This window comes from Marmota marmota, unplaced genomic scaffold (assembly GCF_001458135.2).
Source record: "Marmota marmota marmota unplaced genomic scaffold, marMar, whole genome shotgun sequence".
NCBI classification, from domain to species: domain Eukaryota; kingdom Metazoa; phylum Chordata; class Mammalia; order Rodentia; family Sciuridae; genus Marmota; species Marmota marmota.
Genome location: NW_025999900.1, coordinates 13,880,001 through 13,902,821, shown reverse-complemented (window position 1 = coordinate 13,902,821; position 22,821 = coordinate 13,880,001). Strand labels below are relative to the sequence as shown.

The 22,821-nt window shown below is 31.6% G+C and overlaps 1 protein-coding gene across 1 annotated transcript in view; it reads right to left on the bottom strand.

Annotated features, from left to right (window-relative positions):
* Positions 1–22,821, bottom strand: part of Mdga2 (MAM domain containing glycosylphosphatidylinositol anchor 2) — a 260,412-nt gene that overhangs the window by 65,149 nt on the left and 172,442 nt on the right. Inside the window, exon 6 of the mRNA XM_048798622.1 lies at positions 12,097–12,245. Coding sequence (XP_048654579.1) covers positions 12,097–12,245 — 149 coding nt within the window. The remainder of the gene's footprint in view (positions 1–12,096; positions 12,246–22,821) is intronic.

Sequence of the window (22,821 nt, the reverse complement as noted above, 5' to 3'; positions counted from 1 at the left end):
CTCAGTGGTAGAGCACTTGCACTGCATGTACATGGCCCTGGGCTCATGCCTGGGTACTGGGAGAAAAGAAATAACTTTCTGTAATTATCCTATTAATTCTTTTATCTGCTCCATGCCAGAATATAAGCTCCATGAGATCATGGACATCTCCCCATCAGACTTCATTCTTATTCCACATACATCTAATGGTATGCTACATGTAATTACAAAAAGAAGAACCAAAGAGCATACTTTTGGTGAATTATTTATATGAGCATGTGTTATATTTTGTTGTTCTTTAACATAAATCATATGTAGACAACAGTATTTATTTAATAATTTATTTATTAACTTAGTCACTCTCAAGACAATAATTTCCTTTCAGTTCTTTTGTTATTTAAAATAAATAGTACAACTTCATAATAAAATATTTGATTTTCTTTTTTTTAAATATTTTAGAAGTAAACTCAAGAAGTAGATCTTACTGAAATTATATTTTCAGTAGAAAATCAAATGGTATTAATATATTCAATCAAATACTGTTAACCAGAAAGAAAGGTCTTTGGGAATAATGTGAGCTTTTCACAATATTGGGTTCCCTCTTTCCTTTCAGGAACACAGAGGACACCACTTTACTTTGTTTGAACTCTGGTCAGGTTGTGTGTCTTTCTTTAGTCAAGGAACTGTGAGCAGAGTGTACATGACTCTTTGAAAGGATGATGTAGGAGCTGGTATGAGTTGTAAAAATCGAATTGTATCAATACACACAGACTCTTGACCTAAGAGAACTCCTCAACTGAGTAAAAGATAATATAAAAATTCTAGAGGAGATAATGTAAGGGAAAATGTTAAAGATTTCTTTTAAATTCAAATGATTTATTTAAAAAATTTTTTCCATTTTTTTTAAATTTAAGAACTATAATTGCAGTACCTTTTATCTTAAATACATGCATATTCAAATTAGTTTCCATAAGTAGAGAAGCTGATTATAAGAAATATATGAAAATTATCTAAGGACTTTTATTGTGTCATTTTGCTACAACATAAATTTCTGAAGGAAAAATTTCAGCTTATAATGCTTATTTATTTTTACTGGAGACTGAACCCAGGAGCACCTAAACACTGAGCCAAATCCCCAGCCTTTTTCTATTTTATTTTGAGACAGGGTCTTGCTAAGTTGCTTAGGGCCTCACTAAATTGCTGGGGCTGGCTATGAACTCAGGATCCTCCTGCCTCAGCTTTCCAAGCTGCTGGGATTACACTCATGCGCCAACATGCCCAGCAAGTTTATGATCTTTAGAATATAAAATAAAAGAAATACACAGATACATTAGTATGTTTCTTTTATATTATAACATGATGCTTTCTTAAGATTTTGTTTTTGTTTTTAAATTTTACTATTTCACATATCCTTAGCAATAGTCCTTAAAATATACATACGACTCAGCAGGTTCATTTTCTTTTTTAGTTCATTTTCTTCTTTTTTTAAATTTTAGGGATAGATTTAGTTTTGGGGATAGATTCAGCTACATCCCCAGTTACCTCTTTTAAATGTGTTTATATTGAGACAGCACCTCACTAAGTTACTGATACTGTCCTTGAACTTACAATCCACCTGCCTCAGCCTACCAAGTCAGAGGGATTACAAGTGTGCACCACTGCAACAGGCCATATTTTCATATTTAATATAAATAATCATATTGAAGAATATGTTCTTAATATATTAGACAATAAATATTGATATGTTTTAACATAATATTTTGTTAAGACAGTAATCATATAAATGTTAACATTGCCTCCATTCCTGTGATCTTACTCTATCCTTCCCTCATCCTCCATTTGATCATTAAATCCTAAAGATTCTGCCAGAGATATTTCTCTACAATACCCAATGCAGCATCACTGATATCAATCTTTATATTTCATTTCAAATAAAGCAACAGTTTTTACTCTATGCTTGTCCTCTATTAATTTTATATCACAATAGTGGCTATTTGACTCCACTGCTTTGACTCTTTTAATATCTCCCCACATCTCAAGTTGAAATTCTCTGCAACATTTCACATGACCCTTCATGATATTTGTCCCACCATATTTCCAAGTTAGTTTTTCACCTTCTCTCCTGAACTATGATTCAAATATATTTTAATTTTCAGATTTCTGAAATTACTGTGTTAATCAGCTTTCCATTGCTGCAATACAATGTCTAACATAAAAATAACTAAAGGTAGGAAAGACTTATGTGGTTCATGACTTCAGAATTTTCAGTCCATGGATATTACTCAGCCATAAAGAATAATGAAATTATGGCATTTGCCACTAAATGGATAGAAGTGGAGAATATCATGCTAAGTGAAATAAACTAGTCCCCCAAATCCAAAAGCCAATTGTTTGCTCTGATATGTGGATACTAACCTATAACAAGGATGGTAGGGAGGGTAAGTATAGAAATTCACTGGATTAGACAAGAGGGCATGAAGGCGGGGGGATAGGAAAGACAGAATGAATCAGCATAACTTTCCTATGCTCATATATGAATATACAACCAGTGTAATTCCACATCTATTCAACCACAAGAATGGAATCAAAGTTGTAATGGGTTGCACCCCATGTATGTATAATATGTCAAAATACACACTACTGTCATGTATGCCTAAAAGTAACAACAAAAGGAATTTTCAGTCCATGGTTGGCTAGCTCCATTACTTTCAGGCCCATAACAAGGGAGAATATAATGGAGGGGAGCACATAGTGGAACAAGGCTGTTTACCTCATGGTAGTAAGGAAGTGGGGAGGGGGGGAATGAGCTTTCTAGAGTGTTTCAGGGAGAAGATATACCCTTTAAGGACAAGCGTCCTTGTCACTTCACTCTCCCAGTGACTAGTGACCTATTTCCTCCAATTTGGCACCACCTCCTAAAATTCCACTACCGCCCAATAGTGCTACCAGTTGGGAATAAGTATTTTCAACACATGAGTCTTTTAGGGATATTCCAGTGGTAGGATAATAACAATGGCTTGGGTTCAAAGCATGTTAAGTCCATCCATGTCTCTCAATCTGGATAACTTCCATGCAGCCCTCAAGTGGTAGTTGGCTAACATTTTCTGTTAGCATTCCTCACTTCCCAAAATTATATTAGATTCTTGACCAATTTCTCCAACACCTATGGTAATACTTAGCATATTATATTCTTGTTGATTGCTTGGATATATATCTCCTCATATGTTTTAAACCTTATCAGAATAAAAACTACTCTCTCATATACCCACTCCCACTGTAGGAAAAAGAAGAAATGGAGATGTTAATATTGTACTATAATTAAATGATTTATAAAATAATGAATAGGGGAAATGCATCCAGAAGCACAAAACATTATACAAAATATATACATGGTGAGTGGAAAAGCATATATATTTCCCCCATGTAGAAAATATTTTTAAAATTAAATATGATATTCATCTACGTAGAAATATATTCATAAATACAGGAGTATATAAGTTAAAAATTCGAATAGCAACTAAAATTGATACCATAAAATGGTATGAAATATCAAAAGGCAACAGCTATATAAGAAATTGAAAAACAAAATGATAAATTCTGCCATTTCAAGAAGAAGAAAGATATAGAAAAGGGCAAGGCTTAGGTGGCAGTCAGCTGAATTACCTTTGTTAGAGTCCAAATAAGAGGTCTTGGGTTCAAATTCCAGCTTTATCTTTTCCTTAACTCTTTGACCTATAGGTAAGTTACTTATTTGTTTGAACTCTTAATATGTAAGAAAGATATAATAGAAGTTATTGTGCTGTTTTAAGAACTAAAAAGTGACACATGTGAATCACCTATACTAGTATCAAGCTTGATAATATATAGATCAATAGATAAATATATAATTTAAGCACAGCTATTAAAAGAAGTAATGCCTATGACATTCAAACAATTGTCTTCAAATTTCTATACAAATTATTTTTCCCATCTTTGAAGAAATTATTTCCCAAAATTGAGGTATACTAAAGCAACTCAAGTACTCTGATCTTTTTGCATTTCATGTTTAAACTTTGTAAATTAGAAAACAGGTGCTTGGAAAACAAGCAATTCATTATTGAGCAATTGTAAAGCAGTATTTATTATCCAATGTTACTGGAATATGTCATGTTCAACATTTCTTATTCAAAAGCAAATATTGTTTTAGCCATTTTAGTTAAGTATTTTAGTTGTTGAAAAACAGATTTTGATATAAAATAATGTGAAAATATTGATGATTTCACATCTAAGATAATTTAAGAAACTTAAATAAATACACCTAAAATGATACAGCTGAACTAATAATAATTTATAAGTAAAAATTGAAAAAGGCAATTGCAAATGATGATCAATTCAGGATGAATCAGATAGCCGTCACTCATTCGTTGTGAAATGTAAGAGAAGGGTACTCAGGGGTATAATAGTTTGATCGTCATACTTCTTAGTAATGCAATTTACTAAAGCATTGGATTAATCATCAAGACACTACAAAACACAAATTTTACTTTACATATGTCACAAATTAGGAACTTTTATAGTTCACTGAGATCTCTTTTAAATAATCTATAGAGATGCACACAGATATAAGACTAAAGAACTACACCTTGACTACAGTAAAGAAAATACTTTCATTTATAATAGTTCTCAGACTATCAGGTGAACCCAAAAACTTAATTTTAATAATCAATGTTGTTCCAAATGTATCATTTCAAGCATAACAGGGAAATGCATCTCTCTGGTGAGAAATCAATAGTTGCCCACTTACCATGCAAATTTCAAATTCATTATTCCACTAATGGTTTTTGAGAACCATATGCCAAATGCTGTGCTTAAAACATTATGTTATGGTACTGTTTTTCATATTGAGATCATACAAGAGTGTCAGTATATGAAAAAGGTAAAAAAATGAAACAGTCTTTTCATAGCAGTATGACTAAATGAAACAGTGGTTCTCAAAATATAAACCCAGACCCCTGAAATCAGCATCCTGAGGGATACTGTTAGAAATGACAGTTGGAAACCTAAGGTCTGACTCCAGATCCACTAAATCAGCAACTAGTTTAACAAACCTTTTCAATAATTCTGATGAACACTGAAGTATGAGAGGCAATGCTACAACACAAAGAAAATAATGTATTCAATTTGTGAATAGGTGCAGTAAATAAAATGAACATCTAGACTATAAATCCATCTATAAATGTCTATTCAAACAACTGACTTACATGGTGTTGAGGTCTAAAAGAAAAAAAAAAGCAACTGTTAATCTGAATACCATACTCCATTTAAGTTTCTGATAATTTTATTTTTTCTTCACAGTAGTTGGATGAATGACTGTTATCCAATGAATTTTCTACCCCTAGTGATTTAAGACACTGAACTTCTATTGGTCTACTGGAGAGTTTCTTTTACATGAATCAAAGTATTGGAATTCATAATTATTCTGCATTTATTGTTTTTACGTAAACAAAAAAGTACAGAAACTTAAGAAATGCTCTTTCATCTATTTATATCAGTTTTTCTTTAGTTCTTTAATAAAATATTGATTCAAGTGGACAGCCAGGATAACAGATCAATTTAATTAGGTTGGAATCAGCTGATTTCAGAATAATATTAAACCCACATAAGATCCTTTTTTCCTGTCTTCCTCTTAACATTAAATAAATTTATTAATTTCAATGAAAAAAAACTAAAACTGATTTGTTTATATCTGGTAATTTAAATATTCATGATTTTCTAATCGTTTACAATTTTGTTTGAAAGTACAAATCTGACCCTTTTCACACACACAGGAAATCATAGACTCTTTCCTAATTTTCCTTTTAAATGTCATCTTTTTCTACTTAGTTTTTTCCTTCTCTCTCTTTTATGGAAATTCTTCTATTACAGTATTTGGGTAGTAAGTTTATGTTTCCACATTTCTGCCAACTTCAGCTATGGAGTCTAGTGCTTTTGACCTAAAAACTTACACATTCAAGGGGAATCGTTCATAATTCTAATAGTATGTTCCCGCCTAGTGTACCTTTATTTGTTTTATATCCCCCCTATCATTCTAACTTAACAAGTCTAAGTTTGAAAATATGAACATGCTTACAGTATCTTATTTCTGTCAATAATTCAATACTCTTCAACTCCAAAATCTCCTTAATAAGGTTGTTCACTTTCCACCCTGTGCAGGGTCAATAAAAAGGAAAATTCTAATTATTTTGCCCAGGCAACATTACTAAAAAGAATAAAATATTAACAAAGGACTGAAGACTGAGAAAACTCCTCAGAAAGAATGTGGAATATTCTTAGAAATGGTTATTTTAAAATAAGGCACCCTTTTTACATAGCTATCTGTATCAGTCAAAGGTCCATACCTTACCCAGCTATTTCCAAATGACTATACATAATTTTTCTTACTAATACATAAATTATTAAGTTATTTTTACAGGAAAGAAGCAGATGGATATAGTGTTCTTTATTTGGCAATAATTTCACTAAACAACTGGCTTAGGGCTTATTTCTATTCCAGAGCTAAAGACCCCATTTAAACAATGTTTTTCCTACAATTCTCTATATTGCTGGATCCCTCTCTTATTTCCATATTTGATGCTTTCCAGAAAATTCATTAAAGAAGTTGAAATGAATGTCAGAGAATACAAGGTTATGTCCCTTTACAAAATTTTTCCTCAAAATTAAATTAATATTCAAATTCCTCTCAGTTCAATCTCTTCTCAACTCAATATTTCTTTCTTCTCCTCTTTCACTGTTCCAACCTAAATCACAGTTACCTCAAAAGGCTGCCCAACTGTGTTGTCTATTGTAATATCATTCAATACACTCTACTTAAGATTATAAGATTTTAAAAGATGTTATTTTATTCAAGATTTAAAACTATGCAAAGAATCTAGATTGTTTATCAGATTTCCACGGATTTCCCTGAAATGATATCAAATAACTAATGTCAAATGTTTCCAAATGTCTCTGTGAATAATCTGCTCAACTGGTTAAGTCAAGCACATACATTATTACAATTCCTCTTCTATCTTATCCTACCATTCTCCTTTAGCATCTGAAGACGGCATCACAGAGTACATGTCATATTATTTGCAAAAGTATAAAAAATTCATTCCTCAGAATCAACTAATATTGCACATTCTCTTCAAAATCTCCCTCTTTTTCAGTTATTGTATTCAACTAGGTACTTAGGAATAATGATTATTGCAAGTATCAAGCTTACTGTCAATTATGTACAATAATTTTAACAAAAATAACCAAACTCTATTATAGTAATAATCCTTTAACAAAAAAGTAGGAAATGAATAATTTACTAAAATAACTTTTAAATGTTTTAACTGGTAGGAAAGATTAGGAACAGTTCAGTGATTACATGTGGATGTAGAACAATATGACTTTATAATTAATTCATCTAATAATTATGCCAAAATGCATATTTTTGAGGAGTTATTGATAGTGGTTATTCATAGTTAGTGTCTAAAAGGAAAACTTAAAAAAAAAACTTTAAAGCCAACTGTTTCTATCTTGGCACTCATGTTTCTTAGTCCACTATCAGGTTGCACTAACTGCTCCTACATCTATTTCTATGGCACTTTTTATGTGTTTCTATTGCAGAACTTATTTATTTTAATTAGGACAGTACTTCATTTTTTAATTTCAGACAGTTATCATATGATTAATTTACCCAAAGTTTTATTGTCTGAATGGGTAAGCAAATGAGTATGTTAACTGCAAGGATTTTAATATATCATCACTTACAAATTCAGAACAGGGGCTGTTAAGGTAGTCAATAAAATAATCTTCTTTCCAATGATGACAGTCAAAAAGTCAGAGTCATTGTGCCCCTCTATGTCACAATAAAAAAGGAAACTGCATAAAACTCTAAATTTTTTTTGTAGCAGAAACTATAATTGAGTGTGTTTTAAATGAATCAAAATGATGTTTATGTTATTCAGTATATTTGGATAATTCAGGAAGAGCTTTGCTTTGTTCTTAATTCCTTAGATACTAAAGAAAGCAGACATTCAAATAACCTTTTTCTCTTTCCTCTTAAGCAACAAATGAAGCAAATAATTGGAGGCTAGTAGCTGTCTAAGGAGATTAAACAATTGCTTGGCTGAACCTAAAAAATATAATCTAAGAACATTCATATTTTGGGGAAACTTTTTTCTACAAATTAAATTTTGGCTTCTTGTGATATATTTGTTATTCTTAAGTCTTTTACAGCAATAATTCTAGAATTTCAATGCCTTTTCCTAGATACACTGAAATTATTCTTAATAAAATGAATAAGCCTACTTAAAGTCTGAGACAATGTTCCTCATTACATTTAATAATAGGCCATATAGTTCAACAAAAATAGTTAGCTAATATTAATAGGAAACCGAAAAGAATGCTTGTTTCAACTTACCAGCTTCATCCAGCCATGGATTTAACAACACCACAATAATTCTAAAATCATATTATATTTAAGAATAGGTAATGAGGATATAAAGGTTTATAGATTAAAAAAAACCAGGATCTTTAGAAATGAATTTTCCATTTGTCTTAAAGGATCAAACTTTTTTTAGATTTCTACTAATATACAAATATATTGTGTAATTAAGAACATGTTTGATATTAACAGGGAAGAGATTTTTTGCTAGTTAGTATAGTTATTTAATGGATGGAAAAATTATTTAGATCAATAGGCTTAATATAGGTAAATGGCCTAAAATAATATAACTTTAAAATCATAAAATTAGTGTGGGGTGTGGATTTGTGGTAGAGTGCTTGCCTAGTATAAGTGAGGCCCAGGCACTGTAAAAAAGAAAAAAAATCATAAAATATGTAACATAAGTTAATAATTCCTTGATCTGATAGCCAAACACATAAACACTAGTTATTGGAGGAAAATCAATGTTTGAAAAAAGGAAAAACTTATGTTGCTTTGGCCACTTTCTTAACATGTTTATGGATAACGTTTCAAGTTATGTTGACTATGTTAAAAAGTTCATTGATTCAAGATTCTATGATAGCTTGGGGAATAAAAAAAGGCCATATGTATATAAGACAAAATCTCCATTAAAGTGATAATCAGAACATAATTTAAGAATGATTTTTAAATGCTGCTATCTTGTATCCTAAGACACATGCCCTTGATACTAAATGTACATAAATGGAATATTAGGAATCTAAAATTTTTAAGATGATACAGAAAAATGAACTTATTCAGAGTAATACCTCTGCTTCTTGTATGAAGCAGGGAACTTTTTAAAAAAAGGATCATATACATTTATATATGAAATGCATTTGCCCTATCACTCTAAAATTTTATATGTAAGTGAAAATTCAAAAGAAATGTTGTTTAATGAGGCCATTTTGCATGTAATAATTTCTGATGTGAGGACTGAGGTAGTAGAAAGAGAAGTGTATATTCATGCTGTTTTTCTTCTTACATGATATCTACAAACATCACCTTATTGTTCACATTTGCAGAACATTACAAAAACAACTCCAATTGCTAGATGGGTATCATGATCTTCAGTTTACAGGATAGGAACTCAGGTTTACATATGTGTAGAACCATTCTCATGGTTATATAGCTAAGTAATGATGAGGGTACAATGTCTAGACTTGTAAGTCAGGTAGGTTTGGAATTCATTATTTTAATAGAATATAGAAAAGGGTTTTATATGCACATATCATACATACATAATGTATAACAAAGAAGCAGAATAGGAGAACAATAATTGACTTGTTTAAAAATAACAACATACTGACTGGGAAATATGTATCCTTGAATATCAGAGTTATAAATTAATTTTATGCTCAAAGAAGTAAACGCAGGAATTTTGAGCTATTCATGGCAGAAATGAAAAATTTTAAGAGAGAATTGTTAGAAAATAGCATAGCAATCTTAACCTCCATCTCCCTCTCCCCAAAAATTCTAACCTTCAACCCCCCTTAAAGAAGACAGTTTGCTAATAACTGGGTAAAAACTATGGACAATAAAGAAGGGACTTAATTAATTGTCTCCCTCTTGGGAAGAATTCAACTCTACCAAAATCTATCTTCTAATTTGTTGGTGGAGACACTTCATTGGTAACTACTTTTCTGCCAACTTTGACTGATAGAGAACAATTCTGCATTGTATGCACCACAGAGACATTTGGTGAAAACAAAGATTTCAAGCATTTTAAAGAGAGAAAATGATAATCTGGGCTCAGTGGCACATGCCATAATCCTAACCACACAGGAGGCTGAGACAGGAAGGTTCCAGGCCAGCCTCAGCATATTAGTAGGATCCCAAGCAACCTAGTGAAACCCTGTCTCAGAATTAAAACAAAGAAAGAAAGAAAGAAAGAGAGAGAGAGAGAGAGAGAGAGAGAGAGAGAGAGAGGGAGGGAGGAAGGAAGGAAGGAAGGAAAGCACTGGGGAGAGATAAAGGAAAAGGAAATGATGAGAATGATGAGCAGAGTTGGGTATGTTCCATATATTTTAAATAGGTACCTCTTTAGATTTTAATGACGAGTTACCTAAAGACAATAACTGAGGAAGAACATGTAAAACTGAATAAAAAATTCTGACTCTACCATTCAAAATAGACTATAGCAGAAAATAGTAAAAGATATTGCTTGTTGCAGAACATTACAAAAACAACTCCAATTGCCAGATGGGTATCACCTTATAAACCTATGATTTTAGGTCTATAGGTAAATTTAAAAAACGATGTGTGATAAAATATGAGCACGAATGACCAAACAATGTATTAAGCATTTTAAAAAACAGTGTGAGGTATGAAGTCAAGAATACTCTAAGATGCTCCAAATAAAAAAGATTTTATAATACTAACTGTGTTGGGAAGAGAAAAGAGATAATGCTATCACCTGAGGGAAAAGAACTGCTAGTCTGATTTTATTGTTATTTTTTTATCTTCCTTATCAAGGAAATTCATCAAATAAGAACAAGTAGAACAAACTATTTTGATGTGGATCTGGGATTTACTATTGTACCCAAGGACCAATGTAAGTGATGGATAGGCAATGAGAGAAAAATTCCAAAAGGTCCACTGTGATCTGCTGGATCAGAGACCTATGAACACTTAGACAAAAAAGCAGTAATTATCAAGTGCCAGATGATGTTTTCACTAAGAAAATCTATTTTATGTTTTTGAGATTAAGTTGGCCAGATGAGACTATTTGCTTTATAATGTGTCTTAATTTGACTGATATATCTCAAAAGGTTCTTTATTAAAATTTTGTGAGGAAGATAGAGAAAGGATGGTTTTAAGATAAAACACGTTGATTGCTTTTTCCCCAAGAAAATTTTGTCCTTTCTAACGGTCTAACTAAAAATGTACTCTGTGATTTAACTAAGAAATGGAACACACACTGAAAATTTGCATCATGTGAAATTGTGGAAGAAAACTAATAGATGTTGGAATAATCAGATAAATCTTCAAAATTTTTTTGTTATCCTGAAATAGTCACCCAGATAATACACTGTCTAGCAACAAGCAATGTAAAGACCTATTTTTAAATTTCAAAATATCATTATACCACAAATTATAAGTGACTTTAATAGTGGCTAATTTGGAAAAGACAAAAATTTTTCCATGTAACCCATAATCTTAGCAAACTTAAGAAATCATCATACTTTATTGTTTCTTCTCATTTTACTAAAGTAGTTATATATTTAAAACATTCCGTATATACCTTGAGCCCATCAAGTAATAATATGGAAGTCTTGTAGCTTCATAGGAAGCAAGGCAAATGGTTACAGAGTTTAGGGAAGTGTGAGAAAACCCTAAACCAGCTCCTTTCATATAATTTCTCAAGCATGTCTAGTGATGAAGGACTTCAAAGCACTCAAAGGATATAACTTTAATATGTTTTCCACCATGGTGGAAAAAGCATACATTAATTTCAAAAATTTATAAGTACTTCAGAGTAGGTTGTATAAAGTCATATTACCTTTGATATAATATATATTATACATAATAATTATAATTATAGAAATTATATTTTATAATTCATGTGACATGGTTAGAAAAGATATAATAACAAAGTCTATACAGGAGATAATAAAAAAAAGAAAGACACCAGTTAAATTTCTCACCTGCCGAATACCCAACCGGTATGCAACAATGCGGTCCACTGCATCGGGGTTCATTTGTGTCCACTGCAGACTGTAGGAATAAACACGGTGTCTGTTCTGCCACACAGGATTATAGGTATCATAATAGAATTCTGGAGCATAGGCCTTTCCTGAAAACAGAAATTGTGCTCAAATGTGAATGATGACATAGTAGACTTTCAACATCCTCAAAATTATCTTTGGCCCAAGTGTTACTTTCTACTCCACATTTTATAAGCAATTCTTCTATTTGAAAATTCATACTATTGATATCTAATCAATTTTCTAATATGTTTGAGAGTAGACTCAAGAAGGGTTGATGGAATGAGCAGTGTTATGAAGCAGAGAAGGATCAAGGGTGATCCAAGTTTCTAGGCCTAAGCAATTCCAAGAACAAAATTTCTATTGACTGCAAGGGAAAGCTATTGGAGGATTAATTGGGGAGAGAAGTTCAGGAAATACTTTTTCAGTGATTCCAGTGATTTAAATGGAGACATACAGTATGGAGTAGGATATTCATCTGGAATACAGGAGTGGTCAGGATTGGAGCTAGAACATTGCTAACTATGGGCATAAAGACAGTAAATTAAAAGGGGTGAGGATATGAGATCACCAATGGAGTGTGAATAGACAGAGAAGACAAGGGCTAAGCACTGGAGCAACTCAAGGTTAAGAGTTAGGGGAAAAAAACAAAAGGCACACAAAGACCGCTGGTGGAACAATCAGTGGACAGGAAGAAAGCAAAAAAATTGCTATCCTGGAAGTCCAAACAAATGCATTTGAAAATAAGTGGTCAACTTTATTGAAAAATTAGTGAAATTAAAAACCTGGGTTTGTGTTATCTGTGGCTTTGGACAATACACTTGAACTCAAAATTGTGACAGTTGTCAGAATCAAAATGGAGACACTTCTGTCAAGCCCTGGCCCCCCAAATAAATAAAGGTGACTAGGGGCTTATGAAAGAGAGTATCTTATACCTGAATTCCTAAAAATAGTCTTTATAAAAAGACTTTCAAAATTACAATCGTGCACAAAGACCACTGCAACCTTACAAGAAAATACTTCTGTAAGGATGTCTGCCCCACAGCTGTTTAATTGTGACCTGATTCAACCCTTGATATTGATCCTTCTAGCCAAGTATTCTTGTTTCAAAATATCTTATGCACTCGCCTTCATCTTGCCTTCAAAAAATTACCTTGCCTCAACCTCTTTGAATTCACTTACAATTTATTATGGAGTGTATTCCCATTGCAATACTGGCAATTCTAAAATAAGTATCATTATTCTTTGGAGACTTTATTTATGTTATTTAATTGAAAAGACAATAATTTAACAACAACAAAGGAATTTTGGTTAATATGGAAGGGACTTTTATTTAGATTTTAAGGAAATTGAAGTCCATACACTTGAAAGTGGATATAGCAAACACAAATCATATCACTTTATTCTTTCCCCATTGCCAAAACAAAAGTTATGCAGACCATTTGGAATTATAGATCCAATTTTCTGATATCCTGAAACATAGACTATTTTATTACCAATAATACATTTATTTAATAACCCAGCAATACTTTGAGCCTACTAGTGCCAACTATTCTGCCCCATACAGGGATTGAGGAGGCGTGGCTTTATTCCTCCTGGAAATTGGTCACATGTTCTCAGACTTTTCAGATAGCTTTGAGATTCTTTGCAATTGTTGCTGGAAAAAAATAAACTGTACACTTATCATCACTTATTCAACCTCCTTTCTGATTTTTCTTTTCTAGATTAAACATAAAATATTTACATGGGTTTCTAACTGTGTGCAGAACATTCTCATACATAATTCGGTACATCTCCTCATCATCAGTCATTATCACCTAAGGGTTGTGGAAAAGGTGATCCAGAAAAATGTATAACAGATGATTAAAGGATAAATTTTGAATACAAAGAATGGAAATAACAGTCTCTATCACCCCTGAAGATAAAGGATAGTTTTAAGATAAAACACATTTCACCAATGATGTCAGATGAATGGAATTTAATGTTTGGCAGGCTTACTAGTACAATTAAATACATTGAATTAAATATCTGAAGTGTAGTAACACTTGGCAAAGTCTCCTACATCAACATTGTGTGCATTTTAAAAAATGATCTGTGAATAACTTAATTGAAAATGGATCATATACAAAGCATCCTGCATAGGAGATTTCTAGAAAAGACTTGTCATACTTATTTTATTTTCTTTTTATCTTGTATGATATTTTTACTTGTTACTAAATGATAGCACAAATTCATATTCATAATACTTAAGGTCAAAGTCTAGAGAAGAGGAAAACAATATGTGAAGACACTAGAATCCCAAAATATTTGTGACAACTTGCATTTGAAACCAAATTTCTCAAAATGGTATCAGGGAAGTGAATTTATTAGCCTATGAGGTAAAGAACTTCAGGGTTTGATATAAGTAACCAGGGCTGAGGGTACAACTCAGTGATAGAGCACTTGCCTAGCATGTGTGAGGCCATGGGTTCCATGCTCAGTTCTGCAAACAGCAACAACAAAATCAATGCCAGTACCTGCAGATGAATTAATGAGCAGGTTAGGGGAGTAATATAAACCTAGCCTGCTTTTGTTATAGAGCAGTATTTAGAGTGCTGCAGAGGTGAGCCCAGTGTTGTTGTGTAAAGAATAATAATAAAGAGGAGACAGAGGCAAAGTGCAGAGGTAGGGAAGGTGGCAGAGTGGCTCCTTGTCCAAACGCCCACGTTTATTTATAGCAATACTTTACATTAGGTCATTAGTACATAACTATGCTTTTTAATAGGGGTGGAAGTTGTTTTTATTATGTAGCCAACAAGAAACACATGGATATTAGACTCAGTTCTACTGTAGCACTTTCTTAACAAAATGAATATTGTATTCAAAGAAAAGCAAGGAGAGCACAGAGTCAGAATTAGGGACGCTTAGCAAAGAAAGAAAACAAATCTCCCTAAGGGATAAATTTTGTTCTCAGACTTTTCAGATAGCTTTTATTTAGATTTTAAGGAAACTTGAAGTTCATACACTTGAATATATTCTTAAAATATATTCAATAGTTATTCAATAGTTGAAAATCTATCAAAGGAAGAAAATCAGACTAAATGTGAATAGTTATAAAATAACTAGTGATTTCCTATTAGAAGGATGCATATTTTGACTTAGAAATATTCTACTAATGATTTTTGAATAAGGAATTGCCTACCTGAGTAGATCATGAATTTCCCTTCAGTAGAAGTATTTAGTCAATACTTAAACAGCCATTTAGCAGGACTGATATGAATACTTGCCCACCAGAGACAGGTACTAAGGTACCTTATATTCTTAAATTTGCAGGGTGTGATGACATGTTTGCCTACTATCAAGTTGAATTTGATTCCTTAATTAATTTTAGATTACATATGGCTTAAATATGGAGGAACTATTATTTATAAATTATAACTTCATGAAAGTATTACTCTTAAAAGGCCATATTTTTTTAAAGAATAATGTTTCAACAAATTTAGTATGCATGAATACAAATTCATTTGTAAGGCAGGGCCCAGAAATCCAGATATATTATAAATACTTGAGGTTATTCTATTCTGATGCAAGAGGATGCAGACCATACGTTTTGAAATGCCTAAAAAAGGCTAAAATTTCTTTCCTGAGATTATCTCCAAGTCTGTGTAAGAAAAGAAATAATAATTAATTCTAGTCATAGAAATATCTCTTTGGGCTTTTCCTTCTCTGAAGCTAGCAGCTGCATGCTTGCTCCAACAGCTGAGTTCTCTGGGCCAAGACTGAAATGGGTCATATAGGGGGCTGGAGTGAAGGAAGATGGGATGAAGACAAGAAATCATATTCTGAGATTTTGGCAAGTCTATATCCTTGTGCAGTATTTAGTTGACTACCAGTGGGTGATGAGCTACATGTCAGAAATACAAATTACTTTAAGTCTAGGAAGATTCTTTATCTTAAATGACCATTTTTAAAGTGATTAATGGTCTGACCTTGAGTTAAAAAAAGATGCTCCTAAATCTTATGAATAATGAAATATGATTTTGTTTATGAAAACTGATATTCAAGGTAGTGATAAAATTAAGCTCAAATCTAACCCTCATGTAAATATTCCAAATTGATGTGATTTTACTATAAAATTTCAAGATTATCTTTATATTTAATTGTATACTATTAAAAAGTCTTTCTGATATACTTTTTTATCTGCACTGGGTGAATCATATGTAAAAATCTTTACGGCAAATCATATTAGAAATAATTACAGATTAATCAAATGTCTCATAGACAAAGTTATGGATACAGAGGAGATGGTAATGATATGGAAGATGATAAAATAAATAATCAAATACAGTAAGAATCTGCTAGAATCTTAATTTTCTTCATGAATGTTAAAAAAAATAGAGAAAGTTTTATTTTTGTTAGGTAATTATACTGCTTTAGGATTAAAGGGGAAAAACAATTATATGATGCATAGACAGTATTGGTTAGTAATAAATACTGATCAGGAATAATTTTGAATAGTATAAATATGCTTGTTTGTGTCTCAGGGCATATTTTGTACTAAATTTTCTTTGAACAAAAATTTAAAAATGAATGACGAGTTCTAATTTAAGTTGAGAAATATATTATAATTTAAAAAGCACAGGTTTAATTTTCCTTTCTAATTTCAAAGGCAATTGTATTTAATGCTTATGTACTCTTATTTGTAAGAAGTACACAATAATACCAAGAAAATATCTTAAAATACTCTCAGGCTCTGACAAACAAACATGACATCTGCTGGTTAAACAGAGAAAGAATTCATAATCCTCTTTTCTTTTTTATACTTCAGGCAGTTTTCTTCTACTTCTAGCAAGAATGCTGAGAATTTTTTTTTTTTACTCTTTACATTCTAGTTTTATTTTTATACAGAATTGTTCCAGTTTAAATCATTTTAGATTAACTGACCTAGAACTGCATTCCCTATCTAAACTGGGAGATTATTTTTAGAAACATTATGCATCATTATATTTAGGTCCTAGATTTTAAAATATTCTTAAAATGTTTAGATGGAAAAGAATTGTGCTGCTCAAAATGTTGCAAAGAATTTTATAAAATACAGGCATTCTGTTTTGCAAAATAGCTTCTAAAATTATTAAATTGCAATTTGAAAATATAAATTCATGCATAAAATTAAACTAAATTAATTATTTACACTGAGAACTAAAATATACTTGACTGTATGAATTGATTTTGGTAAACTCAGTACAGCTTTTTAAATAAAAACCAAAAGTTAAAGGATATAACAGTTATCAAGATCACATATGTTGCTCTTTGAAAGTATTACTTTGGAAAATAGCTATAGGAAGGGAAAGGAAATAGCTAAATTTACTTTAGAGAAAGATTTATAGGACAAGTCTACATATATGAGTGGTAGCTGTCATTTTTTTACTTTGCTGCAGTGATTTTGATTAGCTAATTCATGTTACTTCCTAGGAAGTGCTGACAAAATCTAGATAAATAAAAACAAATTCATTTTATTTCAGGCCGCTTAATATAGAAAAGAAAAGTACATAAGCCACTACTACTCCAATATACTTCTTGTTATAGCAGTGTAACTAAAACAATAACAAATACAAAGTTTTGCCTAAGAATATTAGATAACATTATAACAAACCTCTTTTCAGAGGTGTACCTAAGCTTCCTAAACAATAAAAGGGGGTCAATAAACAGAGAACTGAAAAACAGATGATGAATAAGAGTGGGGAGAAAAGTGTTGCTGGTCTTGGCAATCTACTTTGTGAGCTGGATTTTTAGGTCTACAGAGATGAGGTTAATCTTCCAGTGTAAGATAAGAAGTTAGAAATGATGCCCCACATTAGACCAAAATTAGCGAATGATATAATCTCACACATTGCAGTGTACTAGAAAAAGACTGCCTCTCATCCATACAGGAAGATAACAGAAATATTTATGCTAACAAAAAAAGTTCTTGGCTAGTAATACTGCTAGAATATCTGAGGAGAGCCAATACCACATGGTTCTGTAAAAACATGCACTTAACCTAAAATGCAGTGATTCCCCAAATCAAATTCCCTCTAATCCTGGACACACAAGAAAAGTCTATGTGTGACCATCAAGGTCAATGAACAGCAATATTAGACCTCAGATAACAGAAACATGAAATAAAATTCAGAAATAAATATAATTAAAGCAATTGAAGTCATACAGTAGACAAGCTTATGGGACTTTCTATGAAACAATAATGAATACTCTTTATTTATACCACAAGTAGATTTCATATGAGTAATTAAAGAGAGAGGGGGACATCTGCTATTTTTATTGATCTTAAAGAAATGATCCAATTCAAAACAGAATTAAGAAGAAATAAAGCATGACTATAGGTGGAGAAAAGGAATCTATTATAGATAATACTTTTGAAACTACCACAGTATCTCATATAGTTATAGCATGTAGTGACATCTTCCCTATCAAACTGTGCACTTCTTTTTTTTAAATTTTTTATTGTTGGTTGTTCAAAACATTACACATTTCTTGATATATCATATTTCACACTTTGATTCAAGTGGGTTATGAACTTAAGAACAGACAACATCATTAGCTCTTACTACAACTGTTGACATAATTCATGTACTTGACTAAGACAAGAAGAACAGCTCACAGGCAACGTATGGAGTGCTTTTTTTTTTGATATGATAAGAATTGAATATTTATGACATTGTTCAGTTATTCAGAAATTATTTTAATCAATACTCCTGAAGTGGGAGAAAAGATTTTATAGTGTATTCTGTGTTCTTAATTTCCCTGTGTGAAAAGATCTCTATGATGGCAAATAATTATAATAAGCAAAATGGTAGCAAAGAAATAATTCCATAAACCACTCTGCAAATTATAAAAATAATAAAATATACTTTGAAACTTCTCAAAAGTCTATTGACTACTAAAATGGAATAACTATTGAAACCCAAGGCAAACTTCAAGCAAACACTAATGATGCACTGATTGTTTTTAAAGCCTTCTAAAAATCATAGGAATTGCAGCTGTCTGCCCATGTGCATTTTTAGTACAAGCTAACCATGGGTCAAGTGATTTTTGAGTCAAGTCATAATTTATTTATATACAGAGACCAGCTAAGCCAGTGGATTACTAATGATAATCTGCTAGACATTAAATATAATACATATATGCAAATCTCAGTCATTTCTCCATAGAATAGAAGAAAACATATGCAATGGATGGAGCCAGAATTATTTTTCCTTCAAATTAATGAATATTAGTTTTGAAAGAACAGAAAGGAACTGTGTGAGATAAGGCATGTGTTCATTAGCAATATTTAATCAGTCCACAATGTATATATACTTCAAAATATTATGTTGCATAAAATAAGTATACATAATTTTATCTATCAATTTAAAAACAAAATAAACTTTAAGATTGTTAAAAAAAGAAAAAAGAAGAATCCTACAACAATGGGGATTTTTCTAATTTTTAATATAGAAAACTATATAAATTCATTTTACATTTTATAATAATGCCCAGTGGGAAAGAGAAGAATGGGTTGAATGGTTGAGCAGTCCTAGGCTGGAGCATAGTAAGATGATACTTGCTATGGAAAAAATAGACATGTGATTTGAGGAATGAAGAAAAGCTGATGAAGTCAAAAGTGATTGCAAATAAGCAAACCGTCAATGCTATCCTCTGACTGGATACTGAGGTTGAACTAGTACATTTCCAGTCTTCAGAGACTACCTGGACATGAGAGTCTCCAACTGAGATGGAAAATAACTCTGTGCATCTTACCCTGGAAGAGGAGAAAAGGATGACATTACCTCTTGGGGTCCTACCCTTTTGAAAACTTATTCTTTTGATTCAAAGCCATGTGAAAGCTGTTGTCACAAGATTGGGGGTACAGAGAGTACTTTGAGGAGAAAAAGACTTCATTCTGTGAAGTCAAGGGAAAATTTTAGAAAAGAATCAACATACTTTTTTATATAAAATAGGACTCTGTCACCTATATTTAGCATTTAGTTCTGTGATATTTAACATGAGGCTTTATCATATTAGAAGTAGGTAATAAAACATTATTACCAATTTAATGGATTCTATCTATTACCATTTGGCTTGAAAGGAAATATGAAAACAGATTTTTAAAAATAGAAAACTTTGAAGTAGGACCTAATAAAGAAAACCATTGTTGGGAGTTCATAACCCACTTGAATCTAATGTATGAAATATGATATGTCAAGAGCTTTGTAATGTTTTGAACAACCAATAAAATAAATAAATAAAAAAAATTAAAAAAAAAAGAAAACCATTGTGTCTGATAGAGCACACTATCTGAGGATTAAGGTATCACAGCAGCCCTGAAATGGAGTGCCTTCAAGAGTGATCAACAGTTGATAATTTGTCAATATGTGTGTAGGAAGAAAAAAACATAACAACTGATAATACAACTGTGAAGTCAAGAATGATATCTCTTACTGAAAAGTTGTTGAGAGTTCATTTTTAAAAAGAAGCAAGACCTGAGTAACAATTTACAACCCAACTAAATCATTTAGAAGGAGTGCCCCTGTGCTTAAAGTAAAGTTTTGATCTTATATTTTAAATTGACTGGTTATTGTCACCACATTATTGTAAAACTGCAACATAACTGGTTTTATTCATTGCTTATATGAATTGCTTATAAGATTGTAAAAAAAACACTTCTGCTGGAGTCAGAGCTGTGCACACCACATTAGCACACTGTCCATGATCAGAAACTATAGCCCTAGAGCACAGGTTTCTTGACTGCGTAAACAATAAAATTATTGAAAATATTATCCATCTTAATGAATTACAGAGATCTCTATATAAAACTTTTAAATCTGCTCAGAAATAAGTACAGTTCCTTTGGGAACAACATTCTGATTTGTTAGTTATGCATTTTCAAACTAAAACTGCTACAGAAATAGGCTTTAGGCTCTCCAAAAATGATTGTATTTAAAACACTGCATCAGGTGAGTATTCATATTTTCTATCTGGCAAACAATGTTAAGGAAAAAATATGTTAGCATCAGTTGCAGTAAAAAACTTCTAGTCACCAAAACAATGCTTTTGATAAATATGTTTTTAATTTATGAACTGATAGGTTTCTAATAATATGTCCAAAACATTTTTATGAAGAAAATAAGCTGATAAAAATTGGAAACAAAATTTATGGTATTTATGGCTAAATTTATAAAGTGATGGCTAATTAATTAATAATTAATAAAATAAAATAATTTATAAAAGAAAGGTTACCCACACATCTTTGCCTAATCCCCCTCTTGCAGATTCATCTTTTGGATTATCTACTGTTTATAACCATTACAGTTTCTTTTCTAATGACATCTAATGGTATTAAAACAAAGCTGTGTAAGTCAGCATTTGTTGAATAAATGAATCAGTGAATTTTCTGACTGATTACATTTCTCTTGTTCACATTTCTCTTGCTCACATTTTAGTGATTCAGATTGCCAAATCTAAACGTCTCTGAAACCCTATACACCTTCAGCACATAAACCAAATGCTATCTTTATGAAATTACTCTTTGTGTTTCAATTTTTATCTATTTTTTGATACCCAAATTATAATTTTCCTTCCTTCCTTTAGTTAATCTTTCTCTGGGGATAATCAGTTATACTATAATATTATGCACTTATGTAGGAAAATACATTGCAATGTTATACTGATATGTAAGAGGAATTCCACAAAATATTTTCAATATGATAATTGTTATTTCTCACTAAGACCCTTCTACAAATTTAGGTATAAGTGGGGGGCCAATAGATGGTGCTGAATAATGCAGAACAATTATTGCTTGTTCTTTCAGAATAATTCTAATGTTTTAATCCTCATCTACATTAATTTTTTTTAAAGAGAGAAGTATAAGAAAAAGGTCTCTAAATAAAACTGTTATTTTATTTAATTACCTTTACTAAGGAGATATAATGGTACTGACCAAGTATAAACTTCCTCAGGCCTGCCTGTGTTTTTAATAATGTTAGTACAACAATGAAACATTTGGCATTTGGATGATTTTTACAAAGAGACAATAAAATAGAGTCAATAATATAAAAGTAAGATAGCACTTAATATGTTTCTATATTTGATTGTAGCTTAAGGCATTAGAGATCTTTAATAAGCTCATGTCAATATAAATATTTACATATTAGTAAGGAAAACATTAACAAGTGACTCTAACTTGCTCCCTTTTTCCTCATGGATGCTTGAGGTGGTCTTGACCTCAACCAAATCAGCTTCTAACTCAGGCTTCCACAATTTTTTACAGTAAGGTGTCTGTTATGGTTTAGATGTGAGGTGTCCCCCAGAAGCTCACATGTGAAAGAATGCAAAAAGGTTTGGAGGAGAAATAATTAGGTTGTAGCCTTAACCAAATCAGTGAATCAGTCCCTAGAGGATGGGATTAACTGAGTGGTAACTGGAGGCAGGTGGGGTGTGGCTGGAGAAAGTAGTTCATTGCAGGGCATGGTTTTGGAGTATATATTTGTATCTGGCAAGTAGAGTCTTTCTCTGCTTTCTGATCACCATATTAACTGCTTCCCTCTGCCATACTTTCCCACCATGATGTTCAGCTTCATCTTGAGCCCAAATGAATGGAGCCAGCCTTCTATGAAATAAGACCTCTGAAACTGTGAACCCTCAAATAAA